The sequence below is a fragment of the Scardinius erythrophthalmus genome (genome assembly GCF_964197995.2).
Source record: "Scardinius erythrophthalmus genome assembly, chromosome: 6".
NCBI classification, from domain to species: domain Eukaryota; kingdom Metazoa; phylum Chordata; class Actinopteri; order Cypriniformes; family Leuciscidae; genus Scardinius; species Scardinius erythrophthalmus.
The window spans coordinates 37,962,581-37,986,806 of record NC_138226.1 but is presented as its reverse complement, the minus strand read 5'-3'; the positions used below and the strand labels follow the sequence as shown (position 1 = coordinate 37,986,806).

The 24,226-nt window shown below is 36.2% G+C and overlaps 1 protein-coding gene across 5 annotated transcripts in view; it reads right to left on the bottom strand.

Annotated features, from left to right (window-relative positions):
- kalrna (kalirin RhoGEF kinase a) overlaps window positions 1-24,226 on the bottom strand; it is a gene marked incomplete at its 5' end in the record, with an annotated part of 258,906 nt that overhangs the window by 66,305 nt on the left and 168,375 nt on the right. For 4 of the 5 annotated variants that reach the window (XM_081368578.1, XM_081368579.1, XM_081368581.1 and 1 more), the window contains 17 exons: window positions 8,196-8,298; window positions 9,261-9,403; window positions 9,562-9,663; window positions 12,700-12,890; window positions 13,307-13,418; window positions 13,530-13,622; window positions 14,564-14,653; window positions 15,169-15,238; window positions 15,459-15,568; window positions 16,758-16,824; window positions 16,940-17,058; window positions 17,158-17,340; window positions 17,549-17,671; window positions 19,878-19,993; window positions 20,124-20,238; window positions 20,513-20,662; window positions 21,930-22,148. In XM_081368578.1, the coding sequence (XP_081224704.1) occupies window positions 8,196-8,298; window positions 9,261-9,403; window positions 9,562-9,663; window positions 12,700-12,890; window positions 13,307-13,418; window positions 13,530-13,622; window positions 14,564-14,653; window positions 15,169-15,238; window positions 15,459-15,568; window positions 16,758-16,824; window positions 16,940-17,058; window positions 17,158-17,340; window positions 17,549-17,671; window positions 19,878-19,993; window positions 20,124-20,238; window positions 20,513-20,662; window positions 21,930-22,148 (2,106 nt within the window). The remainder of the gene's footprint in view (window positions 1-8,195; window positions 8,299-9,260; window positions 9,404-9,561; window positions 9,664-12,699; window positions 12,891-13,306; window positions 13,419-13,529; window positions 13,623-14,563; window positions 14,654-15,168; window positions 15,239-15,458; window positions 15,569-16,757; window positions 16,825-16,939; window positions 17,059-17,157; window positions 17,341-17,548; window positions 17,672-19,877; window positions 19,994-20,123; window positions 20,239-20,512; window positions 20,663-21,929; window positions 22,149-24,226) is intronic. The other variant, XM_081368580.1, reaches the window with a different exon arrangement.

The following is a 24,226-nucleotide window of genomic DNA, read 5'->3' as shown; positions in this document are numbered from 1 at the left end:
TGATATTTTGCAGAGTGTGTTTTTGTGCTGGTGCCATGGCTGGTTTAGGCCTGTTGTGGACGGCTGACTCACGAAGACATTCAGATTATTCATATTCAATGCGGCGGTCAGTTCACAGCATAGTTACCACCTTAAATGGTGTCTTAATGTCAACATCACTGTCTTAATGTCTTCTTTCATCCGATTCGTTCAATCAGCTGATTCATTCAGGAACGAAGCAAGTGACAGTCTTTATTGAATGGGTCATTGAATCATTAATTAAACTGATTCGTTCAAAATGTGCATTAATTCAGTAACGAATCACCGCTGTGTGTTGCTCTGAGGCTCGGTTCTGCTGTGGGTTCATTTAGAAATTTTCGTTGGTGAAAAATAAAGTAAAACTAAACAATATTTACAATATTGTGTCTAAAATATAACTCACAACATTAACATTGTATATTTAACTGTTGTATAAAATAAATATCACATTTTGCAATTGTGCTGATATTTGGGAAATTATTTCACATGATAAAAATATAAGACATAAACTCTTCGGGACAAAAATGTCTATATATCTTGAATTTTGGGGGCATATTAACTTCATACATCATGCCGTGACAGTGTGAATGACAAACAGCTTGCGCATCGTTAAAACAATAATTATGATATCATCATAGACGATACATATCACAGCCCTACGCACATAAAGAATGAACAATTTAACTTACATTTACCCATTTTCTACCTCTTCTCTCTTGCTTTAGTTCTTAATATGCCATTAGAACTGCTGTGAATTGTCACATGAACAAGCAAATCCACAAAGAAAGAATAATAAAAATAATATAACGCTAATTAGACATATCAAAATACTTTACCAAATTAAAACTAGGTCAAAGTGTCATCTAAAATTTAAGACCTCTCATAAGTAAATATAAAACTTTTTAAGAGTTTTTAATGATCCGCAGGAACCCAGAAAGGGAACTCTACTGTTAAGCACTGTACTTTATAAGACACATGCAACAAGCTTTTTTTTATGTCACTGAGCATCTAGTTTTGGTTCAGTCTGCTTCCTCGTCCGTGTCCTCACACCATCTGCTCGGCAGACTATCAGGTCACCGCAGTGATCGAGAGGAAAGGCGGGTTGCTAGGTAATGTGGGGTCTCAGATGGAGAATAATACGCGTCAGAAAGGACATAAACGTCACACGGGCTTCATGTGAAAGGTCTCGAGGATCGCAGGGCTTTATCGTGGAGATCAGAGGATTCAGAGGCGCAAAACACAGAGCAAAGCAGATACAACTGCAAATGATTTCTTCAAAAATATCATATCCAGAATACATTATCAGTCACGTAATTCATATCATGTAATGAGACATGTGAGAACAAATAGTATCATGTAGTTGTACACATATTTGACCTTGATTAATATTTGAAAGCGATTAAATATCAGATGAAATTGCAGTCTGTTCCTCAGACAAACCGCATTGACTACTGCATATTTATGTTTTTATAATTCCTGATATTACTGATTCCTTTTTTTTTTTAAATAGCAGTTTGAACATTCTCCAAAACATCTCCTTTTGTGTTCCACAGAAGAAAGAAAGTCATATCGGTTTGTAACGACATGAAGAAGAGAAAATAATGGCAGAATTTTTATTTCAGGATGACCTATCCCTTTAAATGTGAAAGTAACAAGAGGGTGTGTTAGGGAGATTATGTCAGTATGAGTTGACTGAGTTAACAATCCGTTTCCTGCCACTGCTATCAACCTCAGTTCAACATGTAAATCTCCTTATGGAATGCTATAGGACTGACTGACACGCATACATGGACATATCTGAGGGACGTGCTTCGCTAAATCTCATTTCACATACTACACTATCACACCTTATAACACTAAAAACAATACAAACAACATGGGAAATCACTAGTATCCAAAAAAAAAAAACAGTTTACTCAGAGTTCACAGAAATAACTAGTCTCCACACCTTTAACCAGCATGATCACAGACAACCGGCTCTCACAGTCTGTCAATAAAACCCTGATATCCCTATGTCTCTCTCTCTCTCACACACACACACACATTTTATACTACACTTGGCTTATGGAGTTAAGAAATAAATAGAAACAAACATGAATGCCACTTACTCGACTGCTCTCTTTGAAAAGTTTAAAATTCATCCACTTTGGCATGACGACTTCTCTGTCCTCCTTCTGCGAGGATCTCTGCTTTCTCTCTCTCTCCTCCCTCCCTCTGTTTCTCTCTCTCTAAAGCGACTCTGATTGGTTTAGTTCAGCGTTCAGCAGTGCAGCTCTTCTCATGGGTGAACACCAGGACACTTTGGTTGTGTCTGTATTCGTCTCTGTCGTCCACCTGTCCTCGCGCCTGTTGTTAAGGTGACTTGTGGCAAGTTGCAAAAACTTACTTTTCGGATTCAAATCAGACCACAGATTTATGTACCAGGCTTAAAGGAACACTCCACCGTTTTTTGAAATAAGGCTTATTCATCTTCTTTCCTACATTTAGATAGGTGGGCAAATGCATTTTTGTCTCAGTGCATGCACTGTTTTAGTTTGACAGGGTCGGCGCTAGCTTAACTTAGCATAATGAATGGAATCCTTTGTTGCCAGCTAGCATGGCCTGAGTAAAAGTAATATAAAAAAAATATATAAATTATTTAGGCCTGCGTATTCACAATGAGTACAAATAGCGATGCAGATTAACACTAGGCGATTTCCTAGGCAGATATTGACTTATATATTAAGGACTATATTAGGGGGAAGCACAGGCGAAAATGCATTTGCCCACCTATCTAAATGTAGGAAAGAAGGTGAATAAGCCCCATTTCAAAAAACGGTGGAGTGTTCCTTTAAAGAAAAAAATTAGATGACTAAATTGTCAACTAAAAAGCAACAGGCTACAGATTACTAGTTCAGTGGCAAATAATTATTGAATTTTAATAAGTTATTATAATTATAATAAAAAATAGGGACACAAATTGTTTGTATATTTTTGTTTTCTATTTTTCTTTTTAATTATTAAATTATTTTAATTAATAATTAATTATCATGATGACCCTAACCAGTTCAAACACAATTAAAAAATAATAAATAAATAAATAAATAAATAAACACATTGAAAAATAGTAAATTGTAATCACTGCAAATAAAACAGATCCAACAGTATTGTTATTGTTAAAATTATAACTTAAAAATAGTGCTGTCAAATCGATTTATCGCATCTAACATAAAAGTTTGTTTACATAATACATATATGTGTGTATATGCATGTATTATTAAATGTATATATATAGTATACATGTCTGTTTGTGTGTATATACTATAAACACACATTTATACACATATACTGTATAAATGTGTGTACATGTACATATTCACAGACACTATATAAATGTAATAATACATACACACATAGTATATTATGTATCAAACTTTTATATTACATGCAATTAATCGATTTGATAGCACTACTTAACAACAACAACAACATATTTTCACATAATGTTCACAAACTGAATATACTGTATAAAGTAATTATTATTAGATTGAATAAATCAGTAATCAAAAAAAAATATTTACTATCCCTAATCAGGCTTATTATTTTGGACAAATATGTGCTTTCTGCAAATGTAATTGTTGCAAGTGTAATTGTTTAGTTGATTTTTAGTTTTTTTTCTTCATACTTTCCCACATGTTGTGTAGGTCAGGTGTGTATGATGGAACTACTGTGTTGTGATGGTGGAACTTTCAGGAACTTTTAAAATTGTATGCAAAACAATCCCACATAGTCCGAGCAGCATCACTTTAATTTGCCATGAATAGTTAGCATGTGACTACCTTGAAACCCACAACATATGGTTTGAATCGCAATGTAAGAATGACTGCTTGAACCTTGTTGTTGTGAGTGATTTAAATCAAAGACACATGGACCGTCTACTAAAGAAAACCTCTTTCTAGACTTACATTTGCTTTTAAAATAATTCCATGGCCATGGAACAAGAATAATGAAACATGTTCTAAATGAATACAGTTTCATCTTCAAGACAAAGCCAGCGAGAATATGAAATGGTGTGTGATGGTCTTGTGACATGCGCTCAGCACTGAGCTGTACAGATAAAAGCATCATTATGCAGTATGATGAATGTGATTTCCGCAGTGTACAGTAATACACAGTCCCTGAGCTGTTGTGGGTGAATGAAGGAAACTCTTATTCCAGAGAGACGCACACCACACGCACACACACACTGTGTCCTCAGCTCACATCAGCCTGAAAACAACAGAGAACTGACTTCAGCTTTGAGGTACCAGCAGTGCAGAAAACATGATGCCGCTTTTCAAAATCTCAACAAAATAACCATTTACAAGCACACAACAAGCTGAACCAAGACCAACGGACACAATCGGGCTCGTAAAAGACAATAAACAGGCAGCAATAGAAACACAGTGTCTCGGTGCTCACTCAGTGCGTGTGTGTGTGTGTGTGTGTGTGTGTGTGAATAACCCTATTGGTGTCATTGTGTATTTCTAAAATACGTGTTTCAGATGAGGCAAGAACTAGGGATGTGAAAAACTACACATTTATATAATCAACATTGGGTGTAGTCAGTGGGTTGTCTGAATGACTAGAAGGTCTTAAAGGAATAGTTCACTTCAAAGTGAAAATTCATTTACACATCATTTACTCAATTTACTTAATGGACCCCATTGATTTCCATAGTAGGAAAAAAAAATTCTAGGTAAGTCAATGGGGTCCATCAACTGTCTGGTTACCGACATTTTTCAAAATATCTTCTTCTGTGTTCAGCAGAAGAAAGAAATTTATAAAGGTTTGAAACAACTTGAGGGTGAGTAAATGACAGAATTTTCATTTTTAAGTGAACTATTCCTTTAAGGAAGCCCTGTATAATTAGGCTAGTTTAGGGTCATTTTCAGCATATACCAATCTGATGTGTTTTTTTAGCGGCATATTGATGCCAAGCAAAGTCTATCAGCTAACAGATACTCAAAACATTTTTCACAAAAGTGGTTCTATAACCCTCCAAGGCTGTTCAAAAATGGTCACACTTATGCAGTTCACAAACTTTTGATCTAATTTACCTCTCCTTAGTTGCTTAATAATTGTACTTGGCCGTTTTTTTATTTTATTTTTTTTATTAAATAACACTAACATCCCACAAACAATTAAATGATGTAAAGTTAAAACATTAAGAAAACATGATAATGTATCATGTATTGGGTCAGATTAATGCCATCTGGTTTAAAAGAAGAAAGAAAAGAAAACTAATACGAATTTACTGTATGTCAGGTCAAAAATCATGCAATGACAATAATGACCAGTAGATGGCTGAAGTGTTCTTTGCTGCTACCAAATGTGTAAGAATTCTAGATTTGATGCTTTTATACACATTCATATATAGTATTCAACACAATTCTAAAATTGTTTCTTGTTAGGGTCTTGCTACAGAGCCCATAAAGACACCTGGTGATGGGTAAAAGAAAACTGAACGGAGTAAACAAATAAATACATTTTGATGCTTCACTTCAATGATCACTTTCAAAACTTTTGTGTTTACCCAAGAAACTTTAATGGTCACTCGCAAAGCCCTTGTGATTGTTGGGAAGTTGGGAGCAAAACTACATTTGAACAGTTCTCAGGATAATGCAATACTTGTGCGAGAGAATGTAACATTTCTACGGGGAACACAATACTTCCACGAGAGAACGCAAAGTTTCTTGGAAGAAAACAATACAGTAGGTCAAATCTGACCATGAAACAGCCAATGTGTGGCTTTTTTTGTTTGACCACTTAGACTCATTGAATGAAGTTTTTTTTTTAAATACTGCATTTCTAAAAATAAAAATACCACATTTTTGAACCACTCAGATTGGGGAAACCATTAAACACATTTAAATCAAACAGTCTCGGAGGGTTAAAGGGGATGAGAGAGTTTTAGCATGCTGACAGTCTAAAACTAAACTCAGTTGTCAACAACAATGGCCAACTAGTTGTTTTTTGGATGACTATTCGAGAAGTCAGCCATAATGACCCATCCCAAAACACTTCCTGCATTAAGGGACTCCACCAGACACTACTTAGGCATACATATGTGCTGGTGCTTCCTCTCACAAGAGTGCAGAGCATTTTCAACATTTAGTTGTGTAAAAATTCAATCAGAGCAGAGTAATCACATTAGACAGAGTACTTTAAGATCCTAGCAGGATCTTCTGCCCTTAAAGGAAATGATACTCCTTCAAATCGAATCAAGAGTTGGTAAAACTCATACAAAAACATCCTCAAGCAAGTCACAGTGATGTGCTCATCTCCAAACCAAACAAACCTCACACCACAAACAAAAACACAACAAGCCAGTATAAAGCTGCTTAAAACACCAGCACAAACCCGTGTTGTTAGGACGACTTGTGTTAAATGTGTCTTACTTTGATTTGATAGGGGGGCTCATAGTTCCTATGAGAACAGAATCCAGCACACAGTCTGAAGAGACATTTCATGGCTGTACATGTACATCTGTTTACTGCTCATGACCACTGTTCACATCATCTGTGCTGGAGCATGACAGCCCCTGCTCCATAACTAAAGCAGGGAAACCCTGTGTGTGTGTGGCATACACCTGTCAATCACTGATCACCTGACCCTTCTCTGGGTGGAGTCTGGAGTTTGGCTCTGAGTTTTTAGTGGAACGATATGCAACATTCTGGAACCACATACTACTCTATTTTTGCCATATATTAAGAGTAGTAGGCCAGTATGCAGTTCCGAATTCAGCAATAGTGTGCAACAGTTGTGTTATGGAAGTAAAAAAAAGATAAAAGTTGATTTTTAATGATAATTCACAAGCGTAAGATATACTTTTTGTGAGCTCCAAAGTTAATCGATGGTATATGCTTTTGTTGAATCCATCTGTTTGCATTATTTCAACTCATTTTTTTATTATTATAATGTTTAATGGCAGAATGTGTGGTGAAAACTACATTACCCATAATGCTGTGCAGAAAATTCAATCAATCAGAGAGTTGCGGCCAGCAAATCATGCCAAAAGAGCTTGCAGGGTACGGCCACTCCCATGATGCAATCGAGTTGGTCTCTCAACACTCTCAAAACTACTTAAAACAATCTTCACATAAACCCATTTTTTTTTCTATTAGCCCAGTCAGACCAGTTGAGAATTTTACTTGCCCTGTCAAAATGCACAGAAAGTCCCATGTAACCTTGTAAACAGTGCTTTAAAAGGGTCATGAACTGAGAAATTACAATTTCCTTGAGATTTTGACATATGAGAGGTCATCATACTATAAGAATATCCTGTAAGTTTCAGAACTGAAAACTTCCTTTTTAGTCCAAAAACAGCTTTGGTCTAACAAGTCCAAAAAATCAACGCTTACTTCATCATTGCAACTTTGGCCCCGCCCACTGGCGTGTTAGTGAGATGACGAGGAGAGAAGAGCGATACAGGATCACTGGACTAACAATAACATTACCTTCCAAAGGATCCTAATGCCAGGAATGTGGTTATTTATTTTCAACAATGTGAATGTCTCAGTTGAGCATTATTTATTTGTATTCGGTACATTTCACTGTGGATTATTTTGTAAATCAGTTGCAATTTCGGCGCAGGTTTTGCAAACAGACTTTTTTTTTATGATATGGACTCGACAGTAATGCCACATGTAAGTAACCGTGTTGATTCTAATGCCAGATCTGTGACCAGTGATTTCTGATATGTAATGATTAATGTACAGTCTTATGTTCTTTGTCTATGTGTCAGTAAATCAAACGAGTGACTAAACTGTCAACTTGACATTGTTTCTCTTAGTAGGATGAAAATAATCTGTTATTTAAACTTTGATTAAATTATATAGCCTATAGGAAGGGATCAAATGACACACTCACTTTGCAATCGCTGGAGCTGTCAATCAAACAACACGAGTTTATCAGTGACTGAGTTCTGGATTCTCGTCAAAACTCACGTTTTAATCAACAAATCTCTTAATTACATCGTGTTTGCACTGTTAGTAATGATGAAAGCATAAAGAATACCTAAATGACTCAAGGTTTGGATAGTTGTCATAGCTCCTTTAGTACCTGATGGGAAACGTTCCCCTGTGTGATGTCAGTGACTACAGTGCACCTAGCGAGAGCAGCTCCAGAGGTCAGAGGTCAGATCTGTGTGTTTGTACCTTGTCACTGTCCACAGTGTTCTGTGAGGTTCTAGATGCGATGGAGATGGTGTCCGGCTGACTGCTGCCATCTCCCTGACTGTCAGCATCGTCTCCAGTGTCCCTGCAACCAAACATACAAATAAAAGTCCCGATTACGCATGTGCCCAAAGCTGAAAACTTTATCGGAAGGGCATGGAAAATGACTCCAAAATTCAAACAAATAATAACATTTGTTAGATACAATCTCTCCTTGTTCTTGCTGGAGAACAGGCGAGCCAGGTGACAGCATAATATTTTAAAATAGTGATTGTGTAAAGTGAATGAGTGTAAACTCAATGAATGAAACATCACAATCACATGGCAACTATGTTACGTTTTTGGCGAGTTGGTGACTAATTTGTATGAATTCATACAATTTCATTTGCACCTTTTCATAAGATCTAAAAATCTTAAATTTTTTATACAAATCATATCATAAAAATTCATATGAAATCGCCAAATTGTAAAAGTTGAGTTGAGTTGCATATACAAATAGTTGCGTCCCAGTTACACATTTTTTTTTTTTTCAGAAATTCTTCTATGTTAATATAATGGTTTTTGGACAAACTTTCTGATTTAAGCCCCACACATATCTGGTTTTATCCAGATAAAGATACAAATAGTTTCGCCATTGCAATAGATCCATTTACAAATATTGGCTCTGCTGTAAACCCTATGGACAATTTATAACTAACGAATGCAGTTTGCATGAAGAGAGACAGTAAGGCAAACATATTTCAAATGAACACAATCCTCCTGCATTGTTATGCATACATTATGATACATATAAATATTCATGGATGTAGAGTTTTGTCTCAGTCTTTCTACAGATTTTCATTTAGTCACTTCGCAGATACTTGTATTCAAAGCGACATGCAAATGATTTGATAACAACAAACAAAGCAGAATCTACAATTAAAAGATTTACAACTCCAGTATATTTTGAGAAGCATTATGAGAGCTGAGATTATGATTACTTGAATGAATTTAGTTTCTCCTTTTTTAGGACTGGTGTACAGTACGCAATAGTAAAGTGTGCCTGACCTCTTGCTGTTGTTGCGGGGTTTGGCTGGTCTTTTGGGAACGTGGATCGGTTCCTTTAGCGCCCCCTTCAGGTGAATGATTCTCTCCTGGATGACCTCTCGGATGTTTTTAATCCATTCTTGCTTCACCTCAATACTGGACGCCTGAAACAGACACAGTCATGCATTTACAACACAAGATCCGTGTTTAAAATGTAGGACATGATCTTTGTTCACAAGAAATTTCACTGATTGGAACATGTTTACAAATACTTGCTACTCTAAAAGTAATTGATTAATGATAAACAGAGAGCATGATGTACCTTGAGGACAGTCTTGTTGTCAGACGAGGGTGTGCGTCCCACCCACAGGGCAAATTTACACGGGTCTCCCTCCACATGCTCTGTCACCCCCAATTCAGATGTCTGTAAACACATAAAAACCAGAACATCACACACAGATATTTAAATAAATTCAATGTCGATGGAAAATGTGTTTAACAGCATAAAAGTACAGAGTACATAAAGGGTTAGTTCACCCAAAAATTTAATTCTCCCATAATTTACTCACCCTCAAGCCATCCTAGGTGAACAGTATATGACTTTCTTCTTTCAGCCGAACACAGAGTTATATTAAAAAATATCTTGGCTCTTCTGAGCTTTTTAATGGGAGTGAATGGTACCTTTAGTTTTTGAAGCCCAAAAAAGCACATCCATCCATCATAAAAGTGATGGATTGTGTTTGGCTAAAAGAAGAATGTCATTTACACCTAGGATGGCTTGCGGGTGAGTAAATTATGGGATAATTAGAATTTTTGGGTGAACTATCCCTTTAAGAGTGAGATAACCTAAGAGTGAACTTAACTGAAAGTGGAACTTTAATAAATGTGTCTGACAAAATTGAAAGCATTTCCTTAGCTTAAGTAGATGCTTAAATGGTGTTTGTGAGACAATTCCAGATGACCGGAAGAAAACCAAAGGCACATCTGGCTCTGTTCACAGGCATATTGAACACAGCGAGGGGTGACATACGCCCCATCTGCAATGGCGATTCTAGGGGGTGGCCTGGGGTGGCCGGGGCCACCCCTGAAAGCTCATTGGCCACCCCTGTGGCCACCCCAGATCTGATAGGTAGGTCAAGTTCGTCAACACAAGAAACTAGAAAGGTTGTCAATCAATGATGACAGCTGATCAACTGATTTAAGGCCAGTTTCACATTTTTAACTAACACAGTACTGAGACTGTGAGAGCTGATTTCTGCTCAGCGGACGTTTGGCCATGCAGGTCAGATGACCCATGAGATAAGAGCACGCGCGCTGCTGGTCCGTGAAACAAGAGGACGGTCACACAGTTGCAACAATACAACAACGTTAAAAACGCTGGAATCAGTCGATTGAGAGGTATGGTCGGGACCCAACGCAACAGAGTGCGGCACGGGAATATAGATCTGATGGCCGAGTGCGGGCGCGGGCGGTTTATGCGTGTCGATTCGCGGGAGTCGGGACTCCCGCAAAACAGAATTATCTATAAATTGAACAAATAAAAACGAATAAATTGTCATTCATCTGTTGCACAAAAGCAACAAGAAAAACTAAAACAAAATAGAAACGATTTACAGGCCAGAGTCTCTATTTATAACATGTTTGCAACGTTGAACAATGTAACCAATCACAGACATTTGTGTTGATTTCTTGAACGCAATGGCCAATCAGATGCATTTAAGATAGAATCCCCTCACCACTCAAAATTAACTTTTTGTTCAGTGCTGAATTCTGCATACTGGCAAATCATCTGGTTATAGCAAACAAAGTGTAGATATTATGAAAGATTAATTATGCAGCCAGTTTCATTGATAATAACAGAGATTTGTGAGATGGCGATGAACTGAGATGTCAGCTTTTTAGGAATTATTAAATGAGAAATCCGTCCCGCGCAGGTCTCTAATGTAGACTATAAAAACAATCCACTAACATTATATTTACATTAACAGTAGCCTAGACTGCAATCTAGTGTATGTAAACCTTTTTGCAGATAGCCTAAACACAAATGCATTTTCGGACAAGTTAATGGACAAGTTAATTGAGTAAATCATATCCCCACTACGGTAATTAATAACAGACTATAGTAAACACATTTCCTAAATAGGCCTGTGACTGTATCTTACATTTTATGAAATAGTACCATTATTTAAAAATAAAGTTTGCACTTTGTTACTATTATTAAAATCCTCTATTGTTCATAAGAGTTTGAAGGTTTACATAACATTACTTTATAGTATATATGGCCACCCCACTCTAGTTTTGTGTCCCATCTTGGCCACCCCAGTAAAAATGTCCTGGATACGCCACTGCCCATCTGGTCCGCACACCTGCGCTGGCTGCTTCCAGGTATGTGTGGAAACACTTAACAGAGTTACACAATGTGGTAAAACAGATGGGAAATGTAAAACTCAGACATGACTGTGTTCGTGTGTGCACTAACTGACCTTCCCACGGGGCTTTCCTTTCGTTTATGTCATTGAAATAATCTGAAGCAGGACTCATAAGGAATTTTTTTCCATTGTCTTGGTCAGCTCAGATTTGTTCTGATTGCATTGGCTCTATTTTCATTGAAAAAATTCTAAAAAATTATTTGTGTGTCAGAAATGTATATAGATTTTTTATATTTATTATACAGGTATTTACTATTTAAATAATATTATAATAAAACCTGGAGTTTTCTTTTAAATAATTCATAATAATTAATTTGCTTTTTGATTTAGAGCAATAGCTAGAACTTTTAATGTTACATCACAACAGTTAATTAAAAAAATTATCATAATTAATTAAACAGTTTTGAAGGGAGATTTCAACAAAACCTCATCGTTCAATAAACAACAGAGTCAAATATTTTGGGGTCATTATTTTTTTTGTTAAAGAAATCAATACTTTTATTCAGCAAGGTTGCATTAAATTAATCAAAAGCTAAATTAAAGACTTTTATAATACTACAAAATATTTCAATTTCAAATAAATGCTGTTCTTTTGAACTTTCTATTCATCAAATAATCCTAAAAATGTATCATGGTTTCCACAAAATTATGTTTTTAACTGTTTTCATCATAGATAATAATTAGAAATGTTTCTTGAGCAGCAAATCAGCATATTAAAATTATTTCTGAGGGATCATGTGAGACTGAAGACTGGAGTAATGATGCTTCATATATTGAAAATTCATAATTTGCATTTTAGAATATATTCAAATAGAAAACAGTTAAATTGTAACAATATTTCACAATATTACTTATTTTACTGGATTTTGGACCAAGCAAATGCAGTCTTGGTGAGCGAAAGCATAACAAGCATAAGAGACTTCTCTCTAAAATATGTTACCGATCAAGTAACCATCGTGTGTCCCATCCTTACTGGTGATCCCTGTGTGTGTGATACTGCGTGTGTGTAGATGGAGTGATATAACCAATACCAGTAGTTTGTTCTTGTAGATGTATTTGGATCGTCCCGCAGAGTCTTTGATCTCTTTGCTGAAGACGAGGGAGATCTCGAAGAGGAAGAGGTGGCGGTCTCGTCCCTTACGGATCAGTGATTTGGGGTCCCACACCTGGAAGGTGTCCTGCAGGATGAGTTCACCCTGAACATCCAGATTCTCATCAAAACCTGACAGGGACAGAGGGCAGAAAACATCATGTCAGAGGTTGAAGGCTTATTGAAGGATATCAGTAGAAATGACAAATAACTGTGTGCGTGTGTGTGTGTGTGTGTGTGTGTGTGTGTGTGTGTGGTCCTGGTCCTCACAAAGACAGTAATATCAGTAATTTTTTATCTTGAGGAGACGTATTTTGGTCCCCATGAGGAAAACAGCTTATTAATCACACTAAATTACGTTTCTGAAAATGTAAAAAATGCAGAAAGTTTTCAGTGAAGGGTAGGTTTAGGGAATAGAAAATACATGGAATGTCTCCATAAAACATGAAAACCCAACCTGTGTGTGTGTGTGTGTGTGTGTGTGTGTGTGTGTGTGTGTGTGTGTGTGTGTGTGTGTGTGTGTGTGTGTGTGTTCAGTAGTGTTGTACCCTCCAGCATGCTGACGTGCATGGCGTCGTTGGCTCTCTTTGGGACGCTCAGCATGACCTCCAGCCCATCTTTAATTTCACCTTTGCCTTCTTCACAGCAGGACAGCAGCTCCTGTAAGCGCACACACACTGTATTGTACACTGCACACTACAGAGTGCACTAAACACCACACCTGATCTTCTCTTCAGAGCAAACACTGAATGCCTGGGAAACACACTGTACCTTGAGCAGCAGCTGGTATTTGGTGATTCTCTGCACAGGTTTGATGAGGTATGATGATATAGAGTTGGTCAGACCGTGTCTCTTCTGAATCTCCTGTTCAGAACAGACACAAATAATCATCATCTATAAAAGAAGCATAATTCATTCACACTGACAACTGCTAAAATGACTCTCACTGTGGTAACTGTAACAGTAACACGTGTTCAGTGACTCACTGAGTCAATCTACTGATCAATTTATAGTGCTCTGGTGAACATGCATGAGGTCATTTCATTTCAAGCAAATTGTATTTCAGGTGATTTAACAAAACAAATCCAATGCATAGGCAAATTGCTGAAGATTAAAAAAAGAAATCTTTGGAGTTAATTCAATTAGACAGACAGATGGCGAACCAACTCTAGGACTAAGAAGACATTTCATTTCCATTAAATATTTTCAAGTTTCATGTCACCCACACACCCCAGCATAAACACTTCCGATAAATGATTAGTTATTAAAACATCTGTTCACAAACCACTGTTAATTTGAACAGAAACGCAAGCATAAGCTACTGCATGCATGGTTTATGAACGAAAGCATGCAAATATTGCTCCCTTTATAATAAAAAAAGCTGTCACTCATCTTAGTAAATCACAATCCCACAAAGTTCCGTTAAAATCAATGAAGCTGTCTACACAATGAATCTCTTATTTACATAATGTCTACACTTTGCTTGTTATATTAAGAGGATTCACAAGCGTGCAGAAGTCAGCACTGAGTGGACTCAACTTAAACACCTCTGATTGGCTATTGCGTTCAAGAAATCAACATGCATGTTTCTGATTGGCTACACTGCTCAACACTGCAAAAACACGTTATAAATAGAAACCTTTGAAGCGTTTGCCAAATCTGTTTCGCCAGTATGCTATTATCATGGAGAAAACAGATCCTAGATAAGATGTTACGCTGAATTCCAGAATTCCACGCTGGTCTCAAATATGTGGCTCCGTCTATATAAAATTAGATGAACGATTTAGAAAACGATGTGTACTTACGTCAAAAAAACTCCCAGCATGCTCCAGGATGAGCTGACTGGAATCTGGTTTGTTTTTGCAGTACGTCACATAAATATTAAACTTGTCAGCCTGAAACACAAACACAATCTTAAATTTAGCATATCAAAGACAAACTAAAAAATCTGCCATATCTAATTCCAGTGAATATTCACAATGTTAATCAACCAATAGTATGTCTGTTATAATTCTTGCTCTGATAAAACAATTTAGCTGGTCTAAATATTGTAAGTCTGTCTTAATAATTGGTGCATATGGGCAGCAATAAAATAAAATAAAATGAATGAATGAATGAATGAATACACGAATGAATGAATGAATTAATGTATGTTAATTCAAAGTTACAGTCTAATTATACAATTAACTCCTGACTCTGAGTAACATTAAATAACAAGCAGATACTAGGGTTTGGTTTTGATTTAGGGTTAGTTGCTTGTAATTATGCACAATTTCTGTATTTATTTATTTAAATACATACATACACAGTTTAAACAAAATGTTCTTTAGAAAAAAGAAAAAGGTAGATGCACAGTGACATAAATCCTTTCCCGAATGAATTTAATGACATGAATGTGAAAAACACTCACCCATGTAACAAAGCAATGCCCCACATCCTCGGGTAACTGCTCATAATTGATCAGCTCTTTCAGGAATATGCTACAACACAAACAAAACAACATGCAAATGAATCATAATCACTACATTTCCATATCACATGGGATACAAAATTTGCATAAGTATCATTTTAATTGGAAAGCATATTATTCACTTCTTTCATCTGCAAATAAATATGAAAACTGTGTATACGATGATAAAAAGCTTGATGGCTTTTGGCCTAATAATGTCATTGATACTTGATTTAATGAAATAAACTCACTTATTGTGGAAGTCATAAATCTCCTGAATGTTTCCGAAAATGATGTGCTCTTTGTTGGCGATTCCTGAAGGGATTTCCTCGACACCATTGGTCATCTCCCACAAATATGTCTAATAAATAAATGACACAGGAAATGACTGTCAACCATCACTGGAATGCAGTATCTCTACGTACAGTACATTCACAGTACAGTAAAGACCTTTAGCATCCTACTGTGTAATCTCAAGGAAAACAGGATTTTCTTGTCCTTTTGAAATAAGGGAGTTTGATTTACTATGCAGAGAAAACTCCAACCCAGTTCACTCAGTACTTACTGAGCCTGATGAACACTGGACTTAGCCAATCAGCACTGAGGTGATTTACATATAGAAGACTTAGGGCCAGATTTAATAAACAGGGTAAATTAGCACAATCCCATAAAAGCGCCGATGGGAGTGGAAAGTTAAAGACACACAAATTAAAGAACACAGACACAGCCGGATCATTTCCATAATGACCAACGCAAATTAGCATCTGGTTTAAGACAAGCTTTTTTGGGGGGGGGGGGGCGCTAAAAAAGAATGGGTCAAATACCAGTAAATTAACGAGCGCAAACACTAGTGAATCACCTTACATGATTCATTTAAATACTCTCCTCCCATAAATTTTGCATCTGAAAGTGAAACTCCTACAAATGCATATGCAATTAGTTTTCAGCACTTATTTTTCACTAAATCCTGACAGTAGTTTTTAACACCAAAAGAGGGATAGTAAATCTGGCTCTAAAAGGTAGAATATCAAAAATGTTTAAAAGTCCCACTGTGGTAAAAATCAAGTTTTTAATGTTGTTTATATGTCTATATTTTTAAGACAAACCATGTGTAAATTCATAAGTCGACACCATTGCTGAGTATTTTCTCCTTAAAACTGCAGTGAACCAAAGACAGTCTCAAAAACACGCTTTGAAATCGCTGGTGTTTCTGACATCACAAACTACCTTGTAACCAATCAGATCAACGTGTGATTGTCAACGAGTGGATCTCTGAGCTGGTGTGAGTGAGTGGAGGCGGGGCTCATTTGCATATTCATCGCACCGCGTATACTAAATGAGGCAAGGGTGTAGAGTTACATTCAAGATATTTTAAGGTGTGAAGAAATTTTTTCAAGGAAACATTTTTAAATATGTAATTTTGGCGATCAAAGATGAGTTTTAAGGGATACAATTATTGACTGCAGGGGGACTTTAAATCTAAGGGTCATAAAAGGGTGATTGAATGATTTATTATGGCTTATTATCATTAATAAAACAGAAACACTTACCTCTAAACATTCATGTATGTCCCTCACGTAAGCCTTTTCTGTCTGTAACAGCTCTGCTATAATAAACCTGCAAAAAAACAAACCAGATATGGAGTATATATGTATATTATTTATTATAAGGGTCTGAACTTGTGAAGTGTGTGTGGAACTGCTGGCTGGAGGCGCGGCGTGTGATCACTTACTCTTTCTTCCGGGCTGATTTCCTCTTTTCCTCGTTCACCTCATGGTTGGGGTCACGCAGTTTGACCTCTGGGTCGGTCAGACTGGCTGGAATAATATCCAACTCCAGATCCTTATTATCCTGAAACACACACACAATAAAATCCACATCATTACACATTTGGATGAGGTAAAGCGCTGTTAGAAAGGTGTAATAATAAGCTCTGTACAGGTCCAGTACCTCCGAGCTGATGCCCAGGGCGCTCTCCAGACTGCAGCGGTATTTGCCCATGCGCAGGGAGAAGTCTCTGTAGCGCTTGTCCACTGCCGTCACACACTTCTTCAGCTCGGTGACGTGCATGTGTCCCTTCTCCACGAAGTTATCTGCCAGCTGGATCAACATCTTCACTTTGTCCTTAGTTTGCTGCATCACACGTGAACATTATGCGTGTGAGTGTGTGATTTGATCATTTATGCGCAACATATGTTATCATGTAACAAGATGCATTTATAAATGTCCCTCAGAGAGAATTACTTGTTTGAAGAGTTCATGTGGACGTATATGACCCACATTAGAGACTAATATGAAATGGATGAGAAAGAGGTGAGGGGAAGTGTTTGTGTCTCTGTACCTTGGCAGAGATGCGGAATTCATCATATTCTTTCAGCAGTTCCTGAGATTTCTCCACAGAGTCTCCGGGGGACGTGTGAGTGCTGAGATAGACCTCTCCTGCCTCCTGTATCCACTCTAATGCCTGACACAGACACACACAGACTCCATCATATCATGCAATTCAACACTCCACTCAGTCTCTGTGAATGTGACGTCCGGGATTCAAACACACCAAAACATTCACCAAATCACAAACCCAATAAAGACTTGGTGAGTATATTCTAAAAAGTGAATGTCTGAACAAATTATTTGAATGTAATGTAATGGCTTCCATAAATTTCAGAGCTTAATGTCTTTTATTCAAAATAAATATTTTTATAGTTATAAATGATTGAGGTATGACACAATTGCCAGTTTATAATATAGTCCCACAATTGTGAGAAAAAATATCAGAATTCAGTCAGAATTGTGAGATATAAACTCGCAATTACAAGAAAATGTCAAAATTGTGAGATTAAAAGTCGCAATTAACTTTTTTTTTGTATTATTCCATGGCAGAAACAAGCTTCCATATTTCTAATCTACTCTCTAGATTATAATTAGTATACATTCACTATCATATAAATAATTTAACTATATAATTTAAATATAATTTCACTATCATTTTTAAGGCTGTCAATTCAATGTTAATTTGGTACACTAATTATAAAAATGCTACATTTAAGCAAATTAACTGTTCAATCTTGAAGTACCATGATTCAAAGAATATTTTTGCAAATTCTGCAGTTAGAAAGGAGTCATATAGTCTTGTTCAAATACGGATCACAACACGATAGCAAAGAATGCAGATGTCTTAAGACACGTTTAAAAGCTGAACTAGTTTTAATTTGACACAGTGTGACACACTTTGTGTCTCGCAGTCTTAAAAACACGGCATTCATTGTGCATGTCAATGAAAAACAACTCTGTACTTTGCTGTCAAACACATGCGACCAATTATTAAAAATGATTGCATACAGAATACAAGAATGTGTCCTGTGTAAAAGGTCTACATTGGATAGACTGACAAACTCTGTTCCAAAATGAATTGCTGTGGATTATAGGCCAGTGATAGACTTGATGATACGAAAATAAAACAGTTAAATATACTGATTTTTATAGTCTCATAAAATGCTATGAATCTTGATATGAATCTGATTTCAATTTAAATAACTGATTGACATCCCTATTTTGTATGAAATGTAAAACGTATGTAAAATGTGAACAAGGTTTGCAGCACTGTGTCAGGGTATGTTAGTTTCATTGTGTTTTGGTTTGGGTCTGTTCTGTTCCTGTTTGCCTGTGTTCCCAATCCTAGTTTGTTTCCATGGTTACTGATTATGTTAAGCACCTGTCTCTAGTTCTGTTGATTAGCTATGCAGTGTACATAAGGCGTCAGTAGCCGCGTTTCCATTACCCTTCAAATTGCGCAAATTTAAATTGCGATTTGAAAATACGCCCAATGGAAACACATCAATTTCGCAAAAACTCCCATTTATCGCAAAAAAGTTTGGTTTTTCAGGCAATTCGAAAAAGGAATATTTCGCAAAACTGCAATGGAAATAGTTTTTGCGCATTTACAGTCACCTGACTTAGAAGGCGCAGTGTGTTTGGACAGAATACGAGACAGAGTTCTAGAAATACTGGATTCTAAACCTCAAAGAAATGCCACAATCAAGACCTCGGAGCAGAAATGAGTGAGAAAAACCCAGAAACACCTCATATGTGCCGCTCACAGTATAAGGGTCTTTCCAATAATAATAATAATGTCTAGTGCGGTACGTGGCTGTGATATATATATAAACCTACCAACGTCCGTTGCCATGATTTTTGGAATGACTTTGCGTTTTAGTCGCATAACATCGGTTAATGGAAACGCCGTCACTTCGCAATAGTTTTTTATCGGTATTTAGAAAAAAATCGCAAAAGTTTTGCGCAAATCTGTAAAGGAAACGCGCCTAGTGTGTTCAGTTGTTTGTTTTGTGTTGTTTTTCTTGCCAAGTGTTTGCCCTGTGAATAAAAAGAGCTGCATTTAGATCTTTTCTTCATTGCCTGCCCAGACGTGACACACTGTTTTCAATAGCTTTCTGCTAAAATCTAAAAATTGAAGATACATTATCTCTTCTTTCCTTTTCAGGAGCATTCTTTCATCAGAATACATACTAACAACAAAAACTCAGACACACATTTGCAGAGCACAAAACATGCATGCCCACAAAAGTACAACACAAACACACCAAAGAAAATGCAGTTACTGGAGTATATTAACACGCACACACACAAATATGAGTGTAGTTCAGTGTTGTCACCTGTTTGGCACTGTGTTCAAACACCACATACTGCTGACACTGATCCAAACGCCGCTTCTTCATGGTCCAGAAATGCAGAACTCTGTTTTCCCTCTGTAGCAGTTCATTCAGGATGGCTGAACAAACACATGACAAATCCTTAACATGAATAAACAAACGACTGGACAAATGAAGAGTGTTTTGTGAGAGAAAAGCATCAATTCAAAGCTATAATTAAATGTGACAACACAGAGTACAATCTCTGACCTTTGACCTGCTGCTCAGGACCGCGGGTGTTGGTAGATGACCCCTGAGTGCTGACGTTATTCCGATGGATGTATTTCAGGAAAACCTCCGCATTTCGCCTGGCCAGAGTACATGCCTGAAAAAACACAGCAGACTTTACAGATTCAAACCAGACCCTCACATAACAAAGTCAAAAGTTTAGACTGAATTTATTTCTCATGATCCTAGAATGCTTTTGATCTAAAGGTTCTTGAATATTAGCTATGTATAAAAATATAATATATTGTGCCTGCTCCTCTGTAAGATGCAGGAGAAACTTCTGCGATTGTTATTATGAAGTTGATACATTCATCTGGGCTTGTGTGAGACTGATAAAGAGTTTACGAGATGGCTGTTCGTTCAGTAGTGACCTTGAGAAAAGCCTCTTTCTGCTCCAGGTGTTTGCTGATGAGAGGCAGAACATGATCCGTCTCTGCTGAAGATCCCAGTTTATCATGAGCTCCACACCAGTCCTCATCTCGACGGTACTCCTGCTCCAGACTCTCCAGCACACTACACACCTGTGAATGAGGAATTAGGATGCACAGGGTTTGTGAAGACAAGCAGGATTTAGAGATTGGGATGTTGTCACTAGCTGGTTAGATATGATATGTCGAAATAATAATAATGAGTATTTTCAATTGAATGTTTATTGCAGTTTCTAGGTGTTATTATTAGTTCAATTATTTTGATTTTATATACAGTGTTTATTTCAAATTATATTTACATTATGAAATTATTGTTGTAGCAAAATAAAGCACTTGTTCAGTGGAGGAGTTTTAAACCATCAAGCTAGAAGAAGATCACTTTGCATCTCATAGTCAACACTTACTAGCTAATAAAAGTGCCAACCCTTCTGAAAAAGTACACGTTAGAAAACTTTTAAAAAGAGTACTCAATATAGATATAATATACTTTAAAATAATATACTCAACTGGAAGTAATGTTTTTGGACACTTGCATGCTATTTACTGTACAATTACTGTAAATGAAAATGTGTTATAGTTCAAATTTGTTAATTCAATTAGCTTAACTTAAGAGTGACTTCTATTGCTGTTGAATTATGGTTAAAGTGTACTGCCAAATGTACTGACAAGCAATTATGGTATGACTAAAATTAAATGAAAATCTTTCAATGAATGTCAATTGAAAATTAAATTAAAATGAATGTCATTATTGTTGAAACTTAAGTAATCTACAGTATTTAAATGAGTGCTGTCAAACCGATTAATCGCAGTTAATCGTATCTAACATAAAAGTTTGTTTATTTAATGTATGCTTATATAGTATATATATACACACATATGTTTGTGTGTGTATATTGTGTTATATATTGATATATATTACACATAATATATATAAATATTGTAATATATATACACATACATTTATTATATAAACAAACTTTTAGGTTAGATGCGATTAATCGCGATTAATTGATTTGACAGCACTAATTTAACACATTTGTAATGTTTCTTTGTAAATATGCAGACTTTTAATGTAACATAAAATAACATACTACAGTTAAAATTAATATCAAGTACTTTAAATGTGTTTAAGTATGTTAGAATGTACTTCTTAAAGGCATGACAAAAGATTGTTAAAATTATTTTTACAAATAAATAAATATTAATATATATATATATACACTTTTAAAATTTGAAGAGCACATTCAATACAATTAAGCACACTTCTTTTTCACAAGGGTAATGTGCCATTAAAACTATCTTAGGACCCTTGACTGTAGTAAGTCTTCTTGGGGTCATCTTATAGAGTGTTTCTCAGCACCTGTTCTGATGTCTTATAGAAGGCCACGGAGGCATTAACCAGCTTGAGTCTGTCCTCCATCTTCAGCATGAGCTGCTGCCAGTGTACAGCCACCTTCTCAGCACAGCTGCGGATGGCCTCGGGGTCAAAGTGTCCCGCCTGTAACAGGATCTCAGCCTTCTGCTGCACCTGGAGTGCGCTCTGATGGGTCTTCTGGAGAGAGTTAGCATGGAACAAAGACTGCAGGGAGAGAGAGAGAGAGAGAGAGAGAGAGAGAGAGAGAGAGAGAGAGAGAGAGAGAGAGAGAGAGAGAGAGAGAGAGAGAGAGAGAGAGAGAGAGAGAGAGAGAGAGAGAGAGAGAGAGAGAGAGAGAGAGAGAGAGAGAGAGAGAGAGAGAGAACAAACACACCTTAGCTCGGAGGATGACAACAAAATCAAAGAATGGTAACTATGATTATGTTCGGTACGACACTACCTAACCATTCTCATACAGTGGTGGACAGTAACCACGTCTTTTTCTCTCTCCAGTATCTGTACTGTATCACAATACTTATATTTTACGTAGGCCATACGCAGACTACTTACACCTAAAGCACAACTTACGCAACTTATGACGTCAGAAGTAGTGTAGTACATCATGGCGTAGCGTAAATATCAGCAGTACGTCGCATTACTCGCACAAGTTGCACTTTAGACTTAAGTTGAATCAGTATGTTTGTTTGGCCGGAAGCTAGTTATTTTACTTTATAAAGTTTTAAATATTAATATTTTTCTTACACAAATGCACCACTTCACTTCAGAAGGCCTTTATTAACCCCCCACAGCCGTGTGGGACACTTTTATGATGTATAGATGCATTTTTATGATGGATAGATGCACTTTTATGAAGGATAGATGCACTTTTATGATGGATAGATGCATTTTTATGATGATAGATGCACTTTTATGATGGATAGATACACTTTTATGATGGATAGATGCACTTTTATGATGGATAGATGCATTTTTATGATGGATATATGCATTTTTATGATGGATAGATGCACTTTTATGAAGGATAGATGCACTTTTATGATGGATAGATGCATTTTTATGATGATAGATGCACTTTTATGATGGATAGATACACTTTTATGATGGATAGATGCACTTTTATGATGGATAGATGCATTTTTATGATGGATATATGCATTTTTATGATGGATAGATGCACTTTTATGATGGATAGATGCATTTTTATGATGGATAGATGCGTTTTTATGATGGATAGATGCATTTTTATGATGGATAGATGCGTTTTTATGATGGATAGATGCATTTTTATGATGGATAGATGCATTTTTATGATGGATAGATGCGTTTTTATGATGGATAGATGCATTTTTATGATGGATATATGCATTTTTATGACGGATAGATGCACTTTTATGATGGATAGATGCATTTTTATGATGGATAGATGCATTTTTATGATGGATAGATGCGTTTTTATGATGGATAGATGCACTTTTATGATGGATAGATGCACTTTTATGATGGATAGATGCGTTTTTATGAAGGATAGATGCGTTTTTATGATGGATAGATGCACTTTTATGAAGGATAGATACACTTTTTTGATGATAGATGCATTTTTATGATGGATAGATGCACTTTTATGATGGATAGATGCATTTTTATGATGGATAGATGCGTTTTTATGATGGATAGATGCACTTTTATGATGGATAGATGCGTTTTTATGATGGATAGATGCATTTTTATGATGGATAGATGCATTTTTATGATGGATAGATGCGTTTTTATGATGGATAGATGCATTTTTATGATGGATATATGCATTTTTATGATGGATAGATGCACTTTTATGATGGATAGATGCATTTTTATGATGGATAGATGCATTTTTATGATGGATAGATGCGTTTTTATGATGGATAGATGCACTTTTATGATGGATAGATGCACTTTTATGATGGATAGATGCATTTTTATGAAGGATAGATGCGTTTTTATGATGGATAGATGCACTTTTATGAAGGATAGATACACTTTTATGATGATAGATGCATTTTTATGATGGATAGATGCACTTTTATGATGGATAGATGCATTTTTATGATGGATAGATGCGTTTTTATGATGGATAGATGCACTTTTATGAAGGATAGATGCACTTTTATGATGATAGATGCATTTTTATGATGGATAGATGCACTTTTATGATGGATAGATGCATTTTTATGATGGATAGATGCACTTTTATGATGGATAGATGCACTTTTATGATGGATAGATGCATTTTTATGATGGGTAGA